Source organism: Drosophila obscura, unplaced genomic scaffold (assembly GCF_018151105.1).
Source record: "Drosophila obscura isolate BZ-5 IFL unplaced genomic scaffold, ASM1815110v1 contig_185, whole genome shotgun sequence".
Taxonomy (NCBI): Eukaryota; Metazoa; Arthropoda; class Insecta; order Diptera; family Drosophilidae; genus Drosophila; species Drosophila obscura.
Window position 1 is genome coordinate 1,236,807 of NW_024542773.1, and position 23,562 is coordinate 1,260,368.

General features: G+C 47.4%; 1 protein-coding gene across 1 annotated transcript; it reads left to right on the forward strand.

The window, feature by feature from the left end:
• Positions 1-956: 956 nt before the first annotated feature.
• LOC111072780 (homeobox protein B-H2) lies at positions 957-22,842 on the forward strand. Its single transcript, XM_041592680.1, has 4 exons — positions 957-2,213; positions 14,389-15,116; positions 21,208-21,568; positions 21,641-22,842. The coding sequence occupies exons 1-4, from the start codon at positions 1,613-1,615 to the stop codon at positions 22,345-22,347; spliced, it is 2,397 nt and encodes a 798-aa protein (XP_041448614.1). The 5' UTR covers positions 957-1,612; the 3' UTR covers positions 22,348-22,842.
• Positions 22,843-23,562: the final 720 nt, after the last annotated feature.

The window sequence follows — 23,562 nt, forward strand, 5'->3', positions numbered from 1 at the left end:
GAAAGCTTAATTAACATGACCAACTTTGGCCTGAACAATGCTTGCAATTTGGAGACGGACGGACCCAAAACGTTAAGGAGCGAGAGACCTGTCGCCGCCTCCTGGAAGGAACAACATTGAGAGTGCCAAAAGAGAAAGAGAACCAAGCAATTTCCATTAAATTCCAATTCCAAATTCCAATTGAAAGTTCAGTTTAAGCTTTGCTTCCCCTTTGAGAAGTATTTCGCCATGGAAATAACTTAAGTTTCCCCAAGAGATTATACCAAATAATATATGTAAATCCAGGCAATTAATATATCTTGGATGGCAGTAATCGATGGGTATTTTCGGACGTTTTCCCATGGAAATGCAAGCCATGAAATGCCATAGTTTAGATTCGTTTTTGTGTGGCTATTATTGAACACAAGTGAAAATCCATTTGGAGCAAATTTACAACCAACAAAAAATAAAGGAAATATTGGGCCAAAGAGCAAGCACGTAAGTCCCATCATTCGCACACATGCACACACACACACACACACACACAGAGGCACACACATATAGACAGAGGGTAGCGCAGCGGCCAGCCAAATTGGCGGCGGGCGCAAAACAAACTGAAACCGAAACGCAGTCGAAAAAGTACGCAGGGCAGTCTCTGTATAATTACTGTACACGTACAGGAGGACACACACGTATAGTGTCGGTGAGCGGCCTTCCAGTGGCGAGCGAGAGGCCCAGAGCTGTTTGCCGTGTGTGCGAGTGGGATGGCCGCCCCTGGAAGTTCAGCGTTTGCCCCTGCCATGGGAAGTGCAGTGAGTGTGCGAGGGATGGCTAGCCTGTCGCAGTAGTGCCATCCCGTTCGCGCGCAAAGATGGCGTAGCCAGAGCAGAGCGCTGGTAGCAGCGCAGCAGCCGCAGCAGCAGAAGCAGCAGCAGCAGCGCCACAGTTGACAGTTGAAGCTGCGCCAAGGTGTCGTGTCGTCGCGACGCATCTGAGCTGAGCAACCACCAAGCGACGGCAAACGGCAAGCAACAAACGGAACGGAAATATCCCACTCCATGCGTTGGCGTCGCAGCCGGCGCGGGCAGTGACAGCGGCAGAGCGACAGCGACGACGCTTTTGCTCGCGTGCAGCGCTCGCTATGGTTTCAGTTCGTTTTCGCACGCTGTTCGCAACGAACGGCTCATCTCTCACACACACAAAAACAACAAGCAGCAAAGAACCAAAGAGACACGACACGGACGCAGGCAGCGTAGAGTAACAGCGTAGAGGCGTTTACAGTTTACTTACAGTTAAGCGTTGCCTTTGGCCCGAGCCGAATCAAAAGCTAAAGAGTGAAACCCCATCGTCCAGTCCATCGTTTAAACAGTTTTACCTTACCATTCGATTCGATTCGATATCTCCCGTGCGTGTTGTTTTTATCATCAAACGTTGGATTCGAACGTTCGTTCGCGTGATCGTACATACATACATACATGCAAATATTGTTTTTTATTGTGTCCTAACTGTAACTTTAACTGTGCCGGCAATGACCGTTCTGCGAGTGCAATAAGACCCTTCTCTGCCCCTCTCCAGAACAGTTGCCGAAAGAGTGTGACCAAAAAGAGAGACAAAGAGAAAAGCCGTCGGCAAAATGCAGGCCACCAAAATGCGTACCCCCTTTGCCATCCAGGAGATCCTAGGCCTTGGCGTTGGAGCAGCCGCCTACCAGCAGCAGCAGCAGCAGCAACAACAACAACAGCAGCAGCAGCATCAGCAGGTGGCCGCCGCTGCAGCCACGCCCAGCTCCACAGAGGCGCCACTATCGCCGGCCGCCACACCGCCGCCCCGCAATGCCAACACACCAGCCAGCGCCGCCTCAGGCGCCTCCGGACTGCAGCAGCAGCAGCAACAGCTGCAACAGCAACAACTGCAACAGCAACAGATCTCCCAGGAGGCGGCCGTGCGGGATTCGCGCTCCCTCTCCCCAGACGTGACACGACTATCGGCCGCTGCGGCCGCAGCAGCCGCTGCCGCCGCCCACTGCCAGCTGCCGGTGTTCAATCCGGCCAACTTTTACGCGGCCGCTGGCTATGCTGCCGCCGCGGATCCCTCCAATGCGGCTGCGGCCCACCACCACCACATGACCACCCTGGCGGCGGCGGCCTATCTGCGAGGCTTCCTGCCGCCCGGCTTCAGTACGCCGCACGAGTTCCGAGGCCACTTCCAGCAGCATTTTGGAGCCCAATTCGCAGGTGAGTGAGTCTGAGATCTGTTGCACGGCTAATTACCGGGCAACCCATACACATGTACAATCTGCACCATGCTGTTGCATCAGAGTCCTCCCTGGGCACTTTGAACGGGTGCAGCCAAGTGTCAATCCGGACAGACGGACGAGCGACTGCCCTCCTGTGTCGTCGCGTAGGCCCATGGACTAATAAGCTCAAAGCGTAAAAAGGGGTTGGCAGGCAGGGCCGAGCATTGAAACAATGGAACGGTAAATTAAGCACGAGTGGCAACGCTCAACAAAGCTTATTAATAACACACACAGACACACACACACACACACACACACACACAGAGGGTGATGGATAGGCAGAGGGAGGAGAAGGAGCTCCATGTCAGCAAAGTGTGAAATCTCGCACACACTTCAATCCATGCCACAATTCCATGCCTCGTATCCCCCCTCGTATCCGTGTGAGTGTATCGCTAATTAAGCGCATAATTTCCATTTAAATTAGCGACGAGCACAAGAACACTCCTCCGCCTCGGTATAGGGGATAGGGATCGTGCAGCAACCATTGAAATGCGATAGCCATGGGGCAGGCAATATTATAGCACACGTCCATGAATGTCAGTTCCTCCCATGGGCTCAATATTGGAATATTTTTGGTTGTAGTGAAAAACTGAAATTTTCTTGGAGTCAATTTCCAAATAAGAATAACATCTTAGACTGCAGTTCAGCTTGTTTTTATTGATAATGAATTGAAAAGGAAACTTTGAAACTTGAAACTTATGGATATATTTTTTAATATTTGAGTGTGTTTAATTTTCCTTGAGAATATCTCTCTTAAATGAACGTTTTTGAACATTTCAACACACGAATCTTCGTATTTTCTTCTTTTTGGCTTATAATAATGTTTATAGGAGGCACTTGTAAACTATCCCTCACATGTACACAATCCTCATAAATATGTACAATATATGTATCTTAATTCCATGTAGATATTATCCTTCTTTTTTGCTCAAATTTGGTATAATAAAACCTGCGGGGTTATCCCTTAAACTGTTTCAAAAAAAAGTTAATAATTCTGACGTTGCGTCATAAACGAATCTTTTCAATTTCTACCCCTAATATTAATTTTCTTTTGTGAAATTGAATTAAAGTATAATTTAGTTCTGATTAGATCATCCCGTTTGCGATTTGCCATACAAATTCCAATTGGTGCTATAAAAATTAAACTCTGATTACCAGGTTTTTTTTTTTTGTATTCGTTTTTCATTGTATTTTTTTTGTTTTAGCAGATTTTCGAATTTGGAATCTTTTGAAGAACTGAAACGTGGTGAAATCTTGTTTGCTTGTTCTGGGATGCTATCATATAGTATAGGATGTGCTATTATAGCTTTATAGAAATATTCTAGTATTTTTTATCATCTCTTTATCGACCAATATATTCTCACAAGATGCTAAGATCTCGCTAGAGAGATCTCATCTAATCTAATAGACCACACATTATCCATCTTGTTCCGTGGCAAGATCTACCTTGGTGTAGATCTAGTTTTTGCTTTCCCCTCGCCCTCTTTGTGCCGCGTCATGGGGCAGATGGCCACGCCCCTGGCCAGAATTTTCATCGCCATCCCTTTCTGGCCGGGACGGTGTGTACCGTGTAAGTTCGTGTTTGTCTAACCATCCCACTCTCACACCCTCGAGAAGGTAGGCCTTCTCACCTACCGGGGCCAAAGGTGCGAAGAACGAGATACGAGATACAAATGTATCTGAGAGTTACACGCACTTAATTTGTTAAATTTTCACACTTTACATCAGTTTATTTGTTGTTCCGTTGTGTGGTTTCTGTGCCTGCTTTCCACTGTTGACCTTTCCGGGAGCTGTTTTTCCAGCCACTTCTGCATTTTTTTTTTTGTCTGCTGGCTCTTATTCCTGTTCTTATTCTTCTGCTGGCACTGGCGTTATTCTTATTCTTCCGTCTAGTTCTTGTTAGTCATGCCCATGCCCATGCCCATGCCCATCCTGGTCTACTATTTGCCGAGGGTCCGTCCGTGTCAGCGTCCGCTCGCACATTGTTTGCACAACAACAGTTGGAGGGCCTCGGGGCCCCTTTTGTCCTGGTTGAGCTGTAAAAAAGGCAACAGACGGACGACAACGTCCTTTTCTGGTTTCTTCTGGCCAGGACCAGGACCAGAACCAGGCAACAGGACACAGGACACGGGGCGTTAGTTTTCGAGGCAAATTGTGTACAAAATAAATCGACTCGAGTGGTTAACCGCAGCAGCAGTAGCAGTAGCAGTAGCCTCAGCATCCTTTCAATTTCTTTTCTATTCCTTTTTGTTGACTCCGGGGAAAATTGCTACTTTGCCGGGATGCCTGTGTCAGCTCCTGTGCTGATGCTGCTTTTGCACGTTGTTATCCTTAATTTGAGTGGCCATCGAGGAGTGGCGACTGCTGCCTGCTGCTCTAGCACTTCGTTTCTCCTTCTAATAAATATTTACTCAAAAGTCATGCAAGTGTGCAGATCCTTTGGGATACACATGTATCCCTCGCTTCGTATCGCTGTCATGTGCTGCGGTGCTGCTCTTTTATTGGTGTTTATGTAATGCCCACAAACTATGTTTTTTTTCGACACACATTTCCACGCATTTCGAAGTGGCCAACGAAGTGGGCCTCTCCCGTCTTTAGCTCGCTGTTCAGCGCCTCACTTCTGGGCCATTGTTCCGTGCCCGGGCCCTGAGTCATAGGCAAACCGAAGTGCCAGTGGATTTGACTTAATGGCAAATAATTGCCCACAAATTGTTGGCTCTAATTGGGAGAGCAGTGCCTTGGCTGCAATACACTCAAAAGTTGATCAAATTAACTAAATAAATCTGATAATTGCTTGGGAACATTCAAATGATTGTAGGGGAATCACAAATGTGTATGAATATATTCAGATGACACACTAATGCAAAGATCTGCTTAAAGATATATTCTTTCTATTCTTAATCCTGTCCCAAATCCCCAATCCCCTGACACTGCCACACGCGTGTCCTCTGACTGAAAATCAATCGCACCAATTTTCGAAGCCAAAAAATGAAAATAGAAACCTCTAAAAAGTGCAGCAGCAGCAGCAGCAGAAGCAGCAGCAGCGATAGGGATCTAGAGAGAAGAACCAAGATATTTGCGATATTATTGTGGTATGGGGGCCGCCGCCGCACTTCCGAAATAATTCCCGTGCACATTTCCTGCCTCTCTGGTGTGTTCCTGGGGGGCTCCCTTGTTTTGTTGCCAGACAAAAGGTAATTCGATAGTTTTTCGCACATTTTCCCAAAAACCGAAAACCCACAAAAAGCCGAAAAAAATTGAGGGAAATGAAACCAAAGTGGAAAGCAAATTGCAGCCCGACAAATTGCTATATCAAGTGTTAATTATGTGACAATGAGTAGGCCAAAAGAGCGGAAAAGAACAACCCAAAACACGATCACAATCCTCACACAGAGATACACAGAGAGAGAGGGAGACAGAGCGAGAGAGAGTGTCATGGGGAGAGAATGAGAACGAGATCCCCAGGCCCATTATTTTCATAATAATTTTTTAATTGGAAAACTACAAGTTCAGTTTTCAGGAAAATAAAAACGAAAACGAAAACTCTCCTCCGAAAGGCAAACAACCGAAACGAAACGAAAACAAATACAGAAGTAACAGCTAAATGAAAATGGTAGATAATTTTCCCAAAATATATACATATTGTACATTTCCAACGAAGTGCAGCCGAAGCAGCAAGTGGCATTCAACCTGCCTCTGGCTCTAGCTGTGCATCTGGGAGATGGAGATGGAGTTGGAGAGATGGAGAGATGGAAGTCTAGAGTCTGGAGTCTGGATAAACAGCAGCGAGAAGAAGAGGTAACCAGCACACAGAAATTGATGACAACAAGTGGCAGGCATTGAAAGGAGCTACGAGCTGTGAGACTTTTACCAGCAGCTGCCTTGGCCCACCAATTGCCTTGGCCCGACTGCTGGCTGCATGATCATCCACAAAATGCATTCAGCCACTTCAGACTTCAGACTTCAGACCTCAGACTGCAGACTGCAGTTGCACTCGCAGTGCAATAGTCGCCGTGGTCTTCGTCATTTTCTAGGAAGCACTCGAGTGCGCGGCGTGTAAACAACTTGCACAGATTTTCCTGCCTGCCTGCCTGCTCTCTCTCTCCCTTTTTTTCCCTGTTGATTCCGTGGGCAGAGGACCAGAGAGCCACAGACCACAAGGCTAGTCAGGGCTTCGGACGCACTGCCATAGTCCATAGACCGTCCCCCAGCCCACTCCTAGCCCTTGGACCATTAAGTGGCTTTGTTCGCCAGTTAATGCGACTCAAGCTCCTCCTCAAGCTCCCCTCCAGAGGCCCCAATCCCCATCTTGAACATTTTCTGCATGAATTTGCAGTTAAGCCGCAGGGCAAACACAGAAAACGGGAAAAGTGCATTGGACAGCGCGACGACATGATGGACAACAGCTTTGCTTTCAGGAAAATTCCCAAAAGAAAAGCCACGGAAAGAGCAGGGCAATAACGATGCTGTGAATGGATGGATGGGATGGGATGGGTTAATGGATTCATTAGAATCTAAGGCTGTACTGTAGTTCTACAGTACATATTCAATAAAGAGACTCAGTAAATGGCAAAGAATGCAAAGAACGAGCTGCTCAACAGCCAGGCCAATGAATCCCTTCCCTCAGTTGCTCAACTGAGCTGCTCAGCTATCCATAATGACAATTCTCGTTATCTCATTTCCTCGTTGCATCCTCGTTGGCCTTTGCAAATGCATTCACTTAGTGAATCATCATTTAGCGGCTACTCAATGCGGCAATGCCAATCTGTGTGTGTGTGTTTTGTGTGCTGTGTGCCGGGGGAGGCGGAAATGTTGCGAATTTCCATTTCATTTCCCCCAATGCAATTGACAACAACCCTGACAACAAAATTTTGCCACTCAAAATTTGCCATTAATCGAATCACGAGCGAATCGAAGCAAAGCAGAGAGAATTCTCGTCTAGGCGCTGGTAGCGTAACTGTCCCCCCGGGCGCCACTCAGGGCATGCACTCACACACACACAGACACACACACACACACACACTCATTCTGCACTCACAGACTCACTACTCGCACTCATTTTGCACTCGCAAACACTCATTCTGCACTGCAAAGGGGGGCTGCGTGCCCAAATTGAATATTAAACGTGTTAATCCATTTTATGGGCACGCAAAGAACCCAAAATTTAGACCTTGTCCCACACACCCCACATCCTGCGACGAGTACGCGTATAGTCCCGGCTAAGAGTCCTGTTTTATTTGCCGATCTTAACGCTAAGCCCCCCATACCAGTGCCCTACCATTCCACAGGAAGAAGTGGTGTGAGTGTGAGTGTGGGTCTGGGTGTGGGTGTGGGTTTGTTGCCTCTAAAAGGCGTTTGACTTTTTATTAATTTCCCTGTTGACAGCAATTTGCAACGCTACACGAATTTGTTACCACCAAAAAAACACACAAACACACACACACTCACACACACAGCCCAAGGATGAAGGAAGAGGAGGTGCTGTTGGGCGGAGGGTGGGTGGCTCTGAAGTTTTTCGGGTGTTAAACGTGCGATGAGTGTCGTGTCTCTGTGTATGTAAGTGTAACGAAACGGCCGGAAAAACGAAAACTTCCGCATGTGTTGATGGGTTAATAAATATTTGAGCACACACATACACATGACTATCTCTCTCTCTATCTCTCTCTCTCTCGCTCTCTCTCTCTGAGTCTCTGTGTGTCCCCTTTTTATATTTACCGCTATTTCCGCACAGCATTTACAGTGTTGTAAAACGTTGCTGCCAACCGAAATGGACAGACCACAAAAGGGTTGTAGGTTGCAACCGTTTTCTGGTTACGAGTTAGTTGCCCATTTAAATGGAACGCCGACCGACCGACCGACCGGCTGTCCATTCGAGAGGCGCCATGGCATACGAGTTGGGTGTGGGTTGGGTGTGTGCTTTTAGGGGACTGTGGGGGAGTACCGTTTTATGGCCCAATGAATTTTACAAAAGTAAAACATACCATTTCGCTTGGTTTCTGATTCGTTGTGTGTGTGTGTGTGTTTGGGGGGTTCCAGGAGAAGGGAGGAAGCCTTTAGTGGCATTCCTGGACAGCAGACGACCCACACAGAGAATGTTATCGATAATTCAGTGGCGGCAGGGACAAGAAGAAGCAGCAGTTATTGATGGCCATTCGATAAATGAAATAAAATGAATATAAATAAGATTAAAGAAAATATAAGCCCGAAATCGATACAAAAGCGATAACATAAATCGATGTCATATATACCATGTACAGATAAGCCATATAAAGATATACATATATATGTACTTATGTATGCATGTACAATTTATGCTGTAAAATATCCAAAGCATATGTAAATGTAATTGCCCCTACGCCGAAATGTATGTATAATGAATCGACGATTTTGAGTAGAAATCGATAGCACTTGCACTCAATTATCGCCCACATCGCGTGAGCATAATCGAGGAGCCCCCCATCGTTGGCTAAATTTCATTAGCTAATAGCCACCTAGGTGCTGCTCACAGCCACAAAGCCCCACAGCTCCACAGCCCCGCCGGGCAACTACAAAACGCAATTGAACGCGAAATAATGTCTAATTATAGAGAAAAAGCAACAGCAGCAGCAGCAGCACGCGAAACGGGAGAAGGTAGCAAGGCACCTCTCACTTGAGTGCAGGGCATATAAATAAATTAGAGGCGGAAGACGCCATAGAGAGAGAGAGAGAGAGTGAGGGAGTGAAACGTTTCGTGCAAAAAGGGCCTTTCGACAACAACAAAATCGCACTAACTACCCAATTATTTCATTTAAGCTTCACTGCACTCTCTCTCCGCTATCTCTTTCTCTCTCTGTCTGCCTGGCTGGCTGGCTGCCACTCCTGCTCTTCCCCTGTGCTTCTCTTCTGCTCACAATTGCAGAAATCCCCAGCAAAATGGTTGAATGGCTCGAAGAAACATCGTATAACAACGAAAATAACAAAGATACCAACAAACAAGAGAGAGCTAAATCTTACACCGAGAACCAACGATTTTGATACACTTTAAATATTCATCGTTTCCATATTGCAGCCACATTCGATTTGAATTTAAAATTCCAAAATTAAATGAAATGAAATGGAACAAAAACTAATCGTTTCTATGGCTGATATTGAATATATTCTTTCGAATAAAGTCTGTAATCCCATTAGACGGCAATGTTTAGATTATCTCTAGGACAAATATACATGATTTCATTTTTGTACCGATCTTTCCTATTTTTGGAGTTTTTGGAATGTGATTTGAGCTTATTAAAAATCAATTTTTACATCGAAAGTTGCAAACATCTTGCTGAATGCGTAATACCCTCTGAAAAATCATAGGAAATTCAGCTTCAAAATGGAAATACAACACACAGCAGAGTCGTTTTGCTTTTAGCTTTTTTACAACACAGCGACTACAACTACAGTCCCAGTCCCAGTCCCAGTGGCAGTCCCAGTGGATGAGGCAGTGCCAGTGGCAGCAACAATGAGTCAAGTGCTTGAGTGTGAGGGGAGGGGAGGGCCAGGGGAGTGGAGCTGGCGAATAAGCAAATTTAAGCACAGCTGAGAAAATCAATGGTAGGAAAATCTTCAGATAACAAAAAGTGAAATTGGAAAATAAGCGTAACACAAAACCCCGCAGCACCCCGTCCCCGTCCGGAAGGGCAAAGGAAAGCCCAAGGCCTCTCTCTCTCTCTCTCTCTTTCTCTCCTTCGAGTACAGTTGTCATTGTCTGATTGTTGCTTTGGGTGCTGCTGCTGCTGCTACTACATTTACGGCTGCTAGATATACCCAGGAAGGATCAGGCTGCAGTTGTCATAGTAGATTCAAATATCTCTGCATATTGTGTTCATACACTGCTATAACCCACTGTATTAGTCCTACCTGCAACAACAAATCAACTCCACTATTCTCTTTAGCTGCAAGTCGTAAATATATCCCCAGCAAAAAACGTTTTAAAGCTGCCAAAAAGAAGAAAATGCGCCTCTTGTTTTTTTTTTTTAATTTTTCCCAAAAACTTTCTATCTGTCCCGCTCACCCACACACACACACCCACACCCACACCCACACGAGGGGGGGCAGCGGATGTCAGCCATTTTGGAAAAACAACGGGACTGCTCCCCGCCTTTTCGTATTTATTTCAATGTGGAACCAGGGAGCAGCAGCCAGGGAACAAGAGCAGCAACAAAGGGAAATGCGAGCGCAAATCGAGTTAACGAGCTAACTGCGGGGCGTCCCCTCCCTCACTCACTCACTCTCCCGCTCTCACCCAGCACCGCCCCAGCACGGGCAGGCACAACCACCACCCACAATTTGGGAGACATATCCCGAAAAGCAACCCCCAAACAAAAACAAAAACAACAACAACACGAAAGAAAAATAAAAAGACGAAGAAGAACAACTCAAGACTGAAAAGGTTCTGTGGATTGTATAACAACTAACAACTTAGCCACCACCCACCCATCCCATTCCATCCCATCATCTGAGGACACCCCACACCCGAGCCACCCACTCAGGAGGTACGCTGCCTGCCTGCCTGCCCTGCCGCTTGCCTCTTGCCATTTTTCTTTTGCCACTTTGCTTCTTCAACTTATTTACGTCTCCATTACAAATAATTGCGCGTCATATTGGCTCGGCTATACTTAGCTCCCACCCGCGCCAGACACAATCCACCCCATGCCCCACCCCACCCCACCCCTTACCTTCCCTTCCCTTCCCCTCACACAGTAGCTGGGAGAGCTGCCAACTCAGGGGCAGAATGTTGCCTTGCCTTGGCGCAAATAAATACGCTTTTCATTTGGCAAAAAGTTGCCAGGACCACCCATAGAAACCCCACCCCCCTACCCCAACCCCAACACCAACCATCATGTGGCCCCATTTTGCCTAGACAACCAAACCCCACAGCCGCACAGATCCTCCCGCCCTTCACGGTGTTAGCGTAAGTAGTAAATACGCTCGAGTATTATTAACGTAAATGCAAAATTGCCAATTTCGAGTGTATTTCCTGTCAACAGAAATGTTCTTCTTTTTGCCAGCGCCATTCCTGGCACTGCCACAGCCACAGCCAGTGGCACTACCACCAGCAACCACCACCACCCCCTCAAGGTATTCAGCGAAAATAAAATTAAGAGGAAAATAAAAAAGGAAGAGAGATGAAATCGTAGATAGCAAGGGGAGGGCTCTCTGGCTGGGCTGTTGGCTGCCTACGGGGGGGAGGGGCCTCCAGCCTCGCGTACGCTTCATCGGTCTAGTGCTGGTGGCACCCCAGTGGCCCATTCTCATCCACAAATCGCCCATCTCTACGCAATGCTAGAACAACCCACCTCCCTCTCCCACTACCTCTCCCCCCTGCCAGGACACGCACACACAGATCCAGAGCCAAGTGGTTGGCGGTGGGCTTTTATTAATATGTCTGGCAATTTCAATTTGAGTTTATTGGTAATTTTACATTTCGTCTCTGGATGGAGTGGGGAATCGGAATGGGAATTTATGCAAAGAATGGGTGGTGGGCGGGGGGAGGGGTTCTGCCATTTATCACAGAGGAGAGTCTGCAGCAGAACAGAACCTCTATAAATCAGTCACTCTCGATGGAAATGGAAAAATGGAATAGAGCAAGTAAAGTCTTTTTTGTTTGGAAATTAAGAATATACAACTATCGAGAGGTATCGATCTATGCATACTAATCGATAGCTATATCGAAATAGTTTTTAAAACTTCGAGGTAGAGCCACAGAGACCTGACCCATTAGCCCGGCAATAAATTGGCATATTATTATCGTGACCGCTTCGATTGGCGGTTAATGAAATTCATGGAATGCCGCACAAAACAAAAGCCATTCGATCAAAATATTGCTTAATTGAACAATTAAGCAATGAACAAAAGAGCCATCGAAGTGGCCCCGTGTACCCCAGACAGTCCCGCCAGCCCAGCCAGCCAGCCAGCCAGCCAGCCAGGAGAGGACAAAGGCAGGACACAAAGCAGGACACGGACAGGCCAATGCACGTATTTATTTCACTTGAGGACCAGACAGTACCCCGGGCCAAAGCAGAACTATGTATGTACAATACATATCAAATTAATTTAGGCGGAAAACGAGCTGGGGGAAAACTGGCTGAAAATGGATATGGAAAAGGGAAAATGCAAAAGGCAAAGCCGAATGCAGAGGGGCGAAAACGAAGGCGAAGGCGGAGGCTGCTGCTGGCCACAACATATCGCATGACAGAGAATCAAGCAACTGCCAGGCACCGCATCGCACCGCCCAGATTGACTGACCCTGCGACCGTAGCGGACCGGACCGGACCGGACCGGACCGAACCGACCTCCTCCATGCCGCAAATCAAATTAGTTGATGAACCGAGTCGAACGCTGAGCGGGAGACGATGGATGGATGGGAGAGACGACATCGATAGCTGGCCAAAGTGGCTAACCACTCGCTCGCCTCTATAGAAAGTATCTGCTATATGTATATACAATTTGTTGTTCATCATTATTGCTATTTATAAGCATGCTTTGGCAGTGCTTTTAAAGCATTTTAGCCAGGGCAGGGCTCGTGCGTTGGGAGATGGGGATGGACAGTGGACAGTGGTCAGCTGTCGCTCCCCACTCCCCGGCTAATTGTTAATTGATGTGTGTCTAATTATGCCGCCAAAGTGGCCAGGCAATAACAGCACACACACACACACACACACAAAAATATACCATAGAAGGAATATTTCTGTATGCATGCAAATATGAGTGTTTACTAGGAGGTGGTTCGGTCTGTTCTGTTCATTGCTGGTTGCCTAATTTAATGGAAAGTTGAACAGTTTCACTGGTATAAACTGTAAATGTTCAAGAGAGCATTCAAACCAGACGATAGATCGATTTCATTATTGGCCAATAAGTTTTTAAAGAGCACATAGCTGCAGGGACTCACAATTATGGGAATTGGGAAGAAGGTTGCCTCTAAATGTAGGATCTGTAGTGGGTAATTATTTGTTCAGCAAATCCGATGCACTAGTGAAACAGGGGTATTAGATCCAAAACCAAGAAGTATTCCTTAGTTCCTTACACGAATGATACGTGTAAGAGTGGACCTACATAAGAGTCCTATCAAAAGAATGTGCTATTTATTATTAAATAAAATATGTGCAGTCCCTTAATATTCCTCAATTGAAACCAAAATCCATGCTCTATTAAAAAGACTTCCTCTAGCTCTATAAGAGATCGATGCTGCTTAAGGGACTTCCTACCAGCCCATTAACCGAACAACTGGCAAGGATAATCATAGATAATTTGGTCAGCCCGATAAGTGTGTGGCCGGAAACCGTTTTTGGCCATGCAAAGAAAAGTGAGACGCGCACAATCGTCATCATCATCATCATCATCATTATGGATCGGGGGGGACATTGTGCGGCCGGGGATCACAATAGAACGCCCTTTGCGACACGCCTAAGCCGATTCCCGTTTAATTTGAGACGGGGGTAGAAAAAAAAGGGCTAAACCACTTAACACCCTAACACCCTAATTGTCAAAACAAAGCCGGAGCCGAAGCCGAAACCTCCTTTCACCGTCTCCGTATGCGTCTCCTCCTTGTCATTTTCCTTTCCTGCCTGCCAAAAGAAAATATTTGGCTGTGTGGCTGTTCTTTCCCATTTCCAATTCCATTTTTCTGGGAATGCCATCAAAGCAGAAGGTGGAGTGGAGTGGAGAGGAGAGGAGAGGAGAGGAGGACGACATGCGCTTAACCCTTCGCTGGCTGACATTTGAATAAAAAATCCAGGCAACTTGTCAAAATCTGCACGAATGTTGAATGAGAGTCGGTCGTCGGGGCATGGAACAATTTTTCAGCTGCCGCCTGACACGGTTATCGTGTGCGAAAAATCAGGGAATCATTGGGAGTGCAGAAGGATTCGGCTCGAATGTCTCCTGGGTGCTGTGTCCTGGGTCCTGAGTTCTGGGTCTGCGGCGGCATTGCCATTGTCCTCCGCTCAAAGGGAAATGGAAATGGGATTTGTGGCAGGGACAGACATGCCTCAACATCGACAACGACAACGACATATGTAGAGCAAGCGCCAGGAATGCCACTCAACTAATCCCTTCCCTCTTCCCTCTCTCTCTGTCGTCTCTCTCTGCAGAACAAGCGGCCGCACGTGGTCAGGAGTACGCCAGCAGCCTGGCCAACGCCAGCGGAGATGAGCAGTCGCCCAGCAAGGCCGGAGGCAGTGCAGGATCAGGCGCCGCCCCGGGCAACGGCAACGGCAGTGGTAGCAACAGCAACGGGCATCTGGGCTCACCTCCCAGCAGCAATGGACCTGGTGGGGAGGCCGCCCGTGGTAGCTCCGCCGGATCAGGTGGCTCTGGATCGACCCTGGCCAGCGCCTCTGCCTCGGCTGCAGTGGCAGCCTCCGCCAGTCGTTCCTCGCCCGCCAGTGGCGGCCACCATCATGCCGCCCTGGCTGCCCATCAGCATGCGGCAGCCGCTGCTGCTGCGGCCCATCATCATGCCGCCGCTGCGGCTGCCGCCCACCATGCACACCACGCCCATGCCGCCCACCACGGCCACCCCCACTTGCATGCCCATGCCGCCCATCATGCAGAGGCAGCCGCCTTCCTGGGCGCGGCCGGAGGAGCTGGCGGCAATCCCAACAGTCTCCTGGCCGGCCATGGCGGCGATGTGCTGGTGGGACCCGGCGGTACCGGGCCCGGTGGCAAAAAGAAGAACAAACGCCGACACGGTCGGACCATCTTCACCAGCAGCCAGCTGGAGGAGCTGGAGAAGGCCTTCAAGGAGGCCCACTATCCGGATGTGAGTGCCCGCGAGCTGCTCTCCATGAAAACGGGCCTCGCCGAGGATCGCATACAGGTAAGAGGCGGAAACCCAACAGATATAAATACATAGACTCGTATAAGTAGTACCCAGCATTTGATCTGTGGCTATTCGGGACCATTTAAAGCTCAACCTGCAACATCTCCCCTCCCACTCAATAGTGGACGCCCATGGTCCCTAGAAGGCCTTTGATGGGTATAGTATAGCACCCCCCTAACGTTAAATCAAGCTCTGCAGTCGGGTGGGGGCTGGCTTCCCTCTGGAGTCACGTAGCCTTGCAGTCCGTCGTCTGATTGTGGATTCTCTGACTTTAATGGGCCCCTGTTGGCTGAGAGGATTTATAACCGTTTGACGGGGGGAGAACTTTTATGGGTGCGCCATCGTAAAGATTCAATGAAAGCTTCGATTTGTGGCAGCACGGAGGGAGAGCACGGGCACCGCACCTGGGAGTGTGGGATGCGGTGTGAGAATGGGACCTGCCACTTGGCAAGTGTTGCCGCACTCGTGGGGCTGCCATAATGAGGCCTCCGCTGATTACATAATTACGAGTGCACACAATTGCAATTGCAACAGAAACAACAAAAATACGAAAGCACAAATGGGAAATGAAGTAAGAAAACGTGGCAAGCGGCACTCGCCGACACTCCAAAAAATGCGAAGAGCACGAGACGAGAGCATAACAATTGCAAATTGGATGGCGGGACGGGACGGGGCTAAAACAAAGGCGATCGACAGTCGACAGTCAAAGAGAAACCAGCCAGCCCGAGTCCGAACTAAATAATAGTAGGAAGAGCATGGCCTTCAGTCAAATCAGAATTCAACACAAAATGACACATACCTTCATGCTGGGAGATGTAGGATCCCATTCGGGTTGAAAAAACTTCACTTCGAAGATATTTTTAAACGAATTTCGCATCTTTTAGGGGAAATGCATCTGCTAAGTGGTCGGTCCCTATTGTACCCATATCCCTCGATCTAATCGCTTCAAGATCGAACAAGGTGCTTAAACTCGATCCTATTGATTGAAGGCTGATCTTATTTAAGATCTATCCAATTCTATACTTGGAAAGACCAAAAAAATTAGCTTATATTGTGAATTATTCGGAGAAAGAAGTACAAAAAAATCGTGTCCATAATGATGAAATGATGTGAATAATTGAATTGAAGAGAAACAGAAGCATACGAACTCGTAATAATAGAAATAGAAGCAGAAACACTGAAAGGGCGAAGTGAGAATAGAAGTAGAAACACTCAAAGAGATGTACGCAGAAAAGAGTCTTTCAATTGGAGAAGCAAGAAGCAAGAACAGCCACTTAGATTCGCAAATCTTCGGCCTTCCCCCTCTCTCTCTTGAGAGCGATTGCAATACGATTAATCGTTCATGCAATACGATTACTCTTCAATTCCAATAAATAGAGGGTTTCCCCTTCGTACATCTACCATTTTGATCTGCCTCCCTCTCAGGTTTTTGCATAACTCCCGCTATTTCAATATGCACTTGAGAAGCCGCAAGATGGCGCTTGCACAGGGATTTGGTTATGGCCTGTGTTTATGTGAGTGCATCTGGCGTGTATCTGTGTGTGTGTGTGTGTTAATGTGCAGAAATCAAATTAACAAACACAATTGGCTGAAAAGTGAAAAGTAAAACAAGAAGAAGAAGTAGAAGCAGTAAAACGCAAAACAAAATAATTCAAAAGCACTCACTCTCACTCTCCTCTCACACACACACTATCTTTCTCTCTCACACACACACACACACACACACACACTTCAATTAAGTGCAAATATGGCGCAACAGCGCAGTCGGCTCACAGCTTGAAAAAAGCCGCTCGTGAATCGGAGAGAGAGCAATGGGTGTGCAGGGGGGGCGGGCGGTCCGTCTGGGGTCTCTGTTGGTGCCGTGGCGAGGCAATCATTAGCAGCACGATAAGAGGCCGAGGACAAAGATGATGCTCGAGGGAGGAGGAGGAGGAGGCTGTGGCTGTGCCTGTCGTCGGCAGCCATGCAAATTCGTTGAGACAAGAACAACAACGGCAACGCAACGGCAAATCGAAGCCACCATTAAAAGTTTGCTCTCTTTCGCTCTCTCGCGCTGCTTTTGCTTCTCCTCCCACCTTACCCCTTCTTCGCTGTGCACCCGCTGATTGTTTTCTGCGTGTGTTTTTTTGCCTGCCGTTTTTAATTGCATTCCATTTTGTGTGTGCGTTTCGTCGTTCATTGTGTGTGTGTTGTGTGTGTTGTGCATTCTCTCCCCATTTTGGCCCAGTCGTCCCTGCTCTGCTCTGCTTCTTTTTGCTCCAGACCAGCCACAAAGAAGAAAAAGAGAAAGAAACATGGCTGGCAAAACATGTTTTCGGCTCTCCTGCTCTCGCACACAGGCCAAATACCAAAGCTTGTTCTCTTCATCTCTCTCTCTCGTTGTGGCTGCTTGGAAAGCGGTTCACCAAAAATGTTGCCACTGTCAAAAGTCAACGACACGGCCAGGCGACAAACGCGTCGCTAGCGAAACGTTTCGAGTGGCGTGGCGTGGCGTGGCCGGCCCCAAGGCAAACCACTGACACAAATTGGCTTCCAAACGGAACTAACACAATACACACGATGCCCAAAGAGAGTCCGCCGAATATTTAGCATAAAAGATGCGGGACGAGTGATCGATGCTGACCAATATGTCGCCTGTGCGAGAGTTTGGCGTGTGCAACAAGGACAAAGCTAGAAGCTCCCACTTTGTTGCATTGTTTTTTGCGAATTGTGCAATTGGCTTTGCCTGCTACTCCCTGGCTGTGCTTTGTGCGCAGATGGTGTCCGCATTACCCCGTTACAGCGGGTATAATAATTCTGAGTAGCTACAGAATGTACCCTATCTTAAAGATAACTTCATATAGTGCACATTTATATATATCTACATGTCTAAACCAATTCTGAACACAGTTTCCTGAAGAGAAATATCTCTTCAGGGGTATTGCTTATGTCCTTTCATTAAAGTAGAGAGTCGTAGAGAGTAAGCGAATGAGGTACAATGCATTGAAAAGGCGGTGGAAAAGGGAACATAACCGAACCGCAAAAAAAGCATTCGCCTGTCTATTTCAGGACTGAGCTGTGAGGACAACCTGCTGATTGCTGATTGCAGCTTGCAGCTTGGGGTGCTCGAAGGCTCTCTTTGTGCATAAAACAATCGAATTAAGACAATGAAAAGTGATTTTTTTTTTGTTGGTTTTTTGTTGGTGCAAATGCATTAAATGCACAATTCCAATTGCACTCCACCGCATGTTCCGATTGTTCCAATTTGCCGAAAAAAGTTGCACAAAAACTGCCACATTCTGCAAAAGCACAAAAGAAACTGCCAAAGGAAATCGCTGCACTTGCACTTGAGAGAGTTTGCAAAATACTGCTAGACCCTCGAGCACCATTGCCATCGAGTCCTAAGCTTAAGTTCTTGCCGTGGTCATAAGATGCATATCGTACGTACCCCATAAGGCAGCAGCAGCACCAGGAGCAACCAGCTCTCGGTTAAAAATTCATTCCGCTTCTCCGTGAGTTGCTTTTCGTTCTCCCAGTGCAAATTATACTTCAAAAATTATCAGCAAACACATCAAGTGGTGCCGGAATGGAATTCATTGATGGCATAATTTTGCAGCACTTAATTGCAAAGGAAACATTGGCATAGAACAATGGATCTTACTCCATTTTACACTCGATGAGAATATTCTACAATTTGTGTGGCAAATGTTAATAAAAATAAGGCGCAATTATACATAGATCAATGGGGTTTAGTAGTAATGAACCAAAATGCTGACTATCTCCGCTAAGATTCCCGCTTCAAAAGTTCCTCTCAGCACAAATGTTTCATAAATGTTTTCCTCGTGGATATTACATGCCTGTTATACTCGTCTGTATGTATCTAGGTAGGAACCGACGCAATCGCTCCATGTAACAAATTGTTCGCATCATAGTTTTTTTTGTTGTTGTATTTTTGTTTTGCATAATTCTGTTGCTGCATTAATTATACACTTTTGCGCTCCGCTCTCCTGTTTCTCCTGCGCTTTTAATGAGCTGTTAATATTAACGCGCATACACAAAGAAGGTGGATACAAAAAAATGGAATTAAAAATGATTATGCATAATTATGTAATTAACATTTAAACAAAAGAGGTTATGGCTGGAAACAAAAGCATTTAACAAATTGCTATTTGCATTTTTCTCCCCACTCTTTCTCGCACTCTCTGCTGCACAGAGCACAGAGAGCGCCGTGTCGCAGGTTTTGAGCAGGTTTTTCGTCTATCCCCGCCCCCTGGAATCATAACTACAAATAGAAGGAAAGGTTTACATATATGGCCTAAGCCTCCAATTTCCTTGCCTCTAAATCATCTACATCAGCAGTGAGACATCCTCTGAAAGGGTATACATAATAGTAGCAAACTCTCAGAACTAGGCACATTTTAAAAAGTCATTTATCAACGCATTAGCAACACTGATTGAGTCTACCGCTACCGCTACCCTGCCTGCCCCCCACTCTCGCTGACTCGCCGACTCGCTCTCCCTCTCTCAAATAGATAACACTGCAGCCAGTGTGATTGTCGCTGTCTCTCTCTTTCGCAGTGTGCCCACACCCTGGGCAAGTGGCGGGTGTTAAGTGTTGTCAACTCAAGCAGATTTAATTTGCCATGTTTTTGCTTTGCTTTTTGTTGCTGTTGCTGTTGTTGCGTAGTGCAACAATAAACAAGGCAAACAACTGTAAATGCAAATGTTGACATCACACCAAGTGGTGCGTGGAGACGGAGACGGAGACGAGGACGAGGCCGCGTGGCGCACAAATTTAAAGTGATTTCCACAGTTTGATGGTCCCTGGAGAATTGCGGCACATGTTGCAGCAGCAGCAGGAGCAGCAGCAAGAGCACTGGCAGTGGCAGTGGCACAGGACAACCCTGGGAAAAGCAGAGCCCAAAATGATGTTGAACTTTTCACAACAGCAGATTAAGTTGTCCCCCGGGAGGATGGGAGACGACAAGGAAACAAGGAGACAAGGACAGCCCACTTTCCGTGCAAGTTGTCTGTGAAATTGAAAATTGACCGTTTAATGTTGCCGCACACGGCCACGGCCACGGCTGGCAACATTTTTGCTTGGCTTGTCTTGTGCCACTAATAAGTACTCGAAAATGGGATGCGCAGGGGGCAAGACGGATGCGTGACAAGTGCTGTCTGCTCGGGCACAGCCTCATCCTCAGCAGACATGCCAACTCCACCCAGTTTTCGTTCTACCGTTAATTTAATTAGTTTTTGGTCGCTTTTGCTGGTCGTGTCGTGTGCCGCCGCCCTAATCGTACGCCTTTTGTCCTTGTCGTGACCCTGTCACGATTCGCGCGCGCTCTCTCTCTCTCTTTCGCTCTCTCTGTTTGCTACCACTTTTTGTGCAGACTGTACCAACAGTGGAAGGGATAATCCCAAGGCATAGCCTTACAGTGTGTCTGATAATCTGATGGAGAATAATAGGCCAAGGCGAAAACAGTTTGGAATCAATTCAAGGGCCTTAAACGGTTGGTATTACGTTGATTTTAGTTCGAAAGATGGAAACGAGTTGAAGGGCAGGATATACTTGCATACATTTGCATTTTAAGTTTTAAGTGACTTTTCCGAAGATCCCTAAAGATAAAGACAGTCCTCACTGAGTCCGCCAGATTTATTTGCTGCATTTATTTCTCAACGCATTTCATTCGAAATCATTTGAAATCGAAACCCCACCAAAAATGTTAAGATCCCATCCCATCATTATTTGGGGGTTTAATTAAAAAAATATGTTAAAATGCATCCACGCACCCCTGGATTCGTATTTCGGGGCAGTTGTACGTATTTGTTGAGCTACGTGGAGTCAGCCAGAATGGGAGGATTATAGCTGCTTTCCACACACACACACACACATTCCCACGCACTTTTCGGTTTTGGCCCCCGTATTCAATCCCTTTGACCCACTTCTGGGTCCAGTTCCACTCCATTCCCCCAGACAGAGGCGGGATGTGTGCATTTTTAATTGCATATTGAGTTGCATTATCCCCCATTATTCCCCCTACAACCTACAGCCTATAACCCAGAGAGTAACCTTCAGCTGATCCATGTTTCCCCTCTTGTGTTGCAGGTTTGGTACCAGAACCGGCGGGCCAAGTGGCGCAAGACGGAGAAGTGCTGGGGCCACAGCACAAAGATGGCCGAGTACGGCCTATATGGGGCGATGGTGCGCCACTCGCTTCCGCTGCCGGAGACAATCATCAAGTCGGCGAAGGAGGACGAGTCGGTCGCCCCCTGGCTGCTTGGGATGCACAAGAAGTCGCTGGAGGCCGCCGAGCTGCTAAAGAGCGACGAGAGCGACCGGGAGACGCCCACTTCGGACGACACCAACACCAGCTACTCGGCTGGCAGCACCCACAACTCACCCATCTCCAGCTTCTCCATCTCGCGGCTCCTCTTCGACGCCCCGCCGCCCGCCACGGGCAAGCCGAGCAAGCACCATGCCCACGCCCACGCTCAGGCCCAGGCCCACATCGCGGCTGCCAATGCGGCGGCCGCCGCAGCCGCTGCCGCCCATCATCACCATCACCACCACCACCATGGTGGAGAGGCAGCCGCCGCCGCCGCTGCTGCCGCTGCCATGCACGCGGGCATGGCCCAGCAGCACCACCACGCGCACGCCCACTCCCAGCCGCATCACGCACAGCCGGCCGGAGCGTCGGGAGCGGGCACCGGGGGCCAGCACCAGCACCACCCTTACAACCAGCAGCAGCACCTGCACCACCTGCAGCAGCTGCAACAGCAGCAGCAGCAGCACCACCAGCAACAGCAGCAGCAACTGGCCGAGCGGGAAAGGGAGAGGGAGCGCGAACGGGAGCGCCAGCAACAGCAGGCGGTGCAGCACGCCATGCACATGCACCACCACGGCCCCGCAGGCTATGCTGAGGCAGCAGTGGCTGCTGCCGCCGCTGCTGCTGCTGTGGCAGCCGCTGCCAATGCCAGGAACGCGGCCGCCGCAGCCGCTGCCTCCGCGGCCGTGACCGTTGCCGAGTCAGAGGAGGATCCGGACGAGGACGAGGAGATGGACAAGGATTGCGACCCGGAGATCGATGGCGATATGGAGGTCGCTGGCGACGCGGACGGGGATGCCGATTGCGATGGCGATGGCGAGATCGACATCTGTGACGACCACGATGACGAGGTGCACATGCACGAGCAGCTCCTGCTGAAGGTCAAGCAGGAGCAGGCCGCGGGCGGCTCCGCCAGATGAAACATGTACATCGATGTGTTGTTCTAATTCTCAAACAACGAACAACGAAGCGCAATGGGAACGCCCCGGAGGTATGCCTCCGGGCGTGGCAATGAACCCTTTTCTAAGCATAATCTAATGGCATTATTCATAAACTTAAACGTAAATAAAAACGGAACAAAAACATTTTTTTTCATAGACCTAAGACCTAAGCACCCATTACCCATAAATACGAGTAAATCGTACGATCGTACGATCGTAAATGCATAGATACTAAATAGTACCATATTCAATGGAATTTTTTTTGTCCTTTTTTTTCGAGAATGTAAATATTTAAGTATTAAATTATTGGAGAAGAACGAACCGAACCGAACCGACCCGGAACCCATTCGGAGCGGAGGCACGCCAGATGCTACGATTTGCAAAATTTCTAAAATACGCTAAATGTGATTTAATTTAGTTATCGATTCTGAACAAGGCTTTTTATCGTTTAAGATCAATTTTTTTTCTTCGAAAATTAAGTTAAAAATATAATTTTTTTTTTTGTAATGCATCCTTCCTGTAAAAATTGTACATACGCAGTCCTCCTCATCCAGCAAGATTCCACTTTTAATCGGCGGATGCGAATCCCCAAATAACACCCCGGCCAGATCTACCTTTAGCCCTGGCTCCATATTCTTCGTGTCGTTTGTATCAAAGATTATAGAATACGTAGCTGGACGGATATGAGTAAACTATGTATTAGAATGAGAGCTCAAAGAGAGATCTACATGTGTTCTATAGTCTTTAGTTGTGTGCACATTTAAGATCCACGAGCATTCTGGGACATTCTGTACATACGAGTCCTGTCTCCGATCTGAAAGGCAATCCATGCAACAATTAAACGCTGAACTCCAGCCACTCCTACTCCAGCTTGAGAACCCTTCTTTATGTTCTTACTTGTTTCTTTGCATACTCGTAATCCAGACACTTTATTGGACATTTTGTGAAGCCAAAAGAAAAGAAAAACCGCATAATTAAACTGCAAATTGTGTAATTATTGAACGAAAAAAACAAAGCAAAACAAAACAAAACAAATTCACAACATACAATACATACTTACGAATATATGAGAGTTAGATGAAATAAATTGGATGATATGAAAAATAGTCGATGGCGTTTTTGGTTGGTTGGGTCTAATGAATTGATTTCATGCAAATATATTGCGTGATTTGAATACATTTATTAGCCGGACAT

Bases quoted from the DNA above. Each gene is read 5' to 3' on its own strand.
- LOC111072780 (XM_041592680.1), top strand. From the start codon at position 1,613: ATGCAGGCCACCAAAATGCGTACCCCCTTTGCCATCCAGGAGATCCTA. The intron at 2,214-14,388 runs GTGAGTGAGTCT...CTCTCTCTGCAG, and splicing joins TTTTGGAGCCCAATTCGCAG to AACAAGCGGCCGCACGTGGT. The intron at 21,569-21,640 runs GCAAGCACCATG...CGGCCGCCGCAG, and splicing joins GCCCGCCACGGGCAAGCCGA to CCGCTGCCGCCCATCATCAC.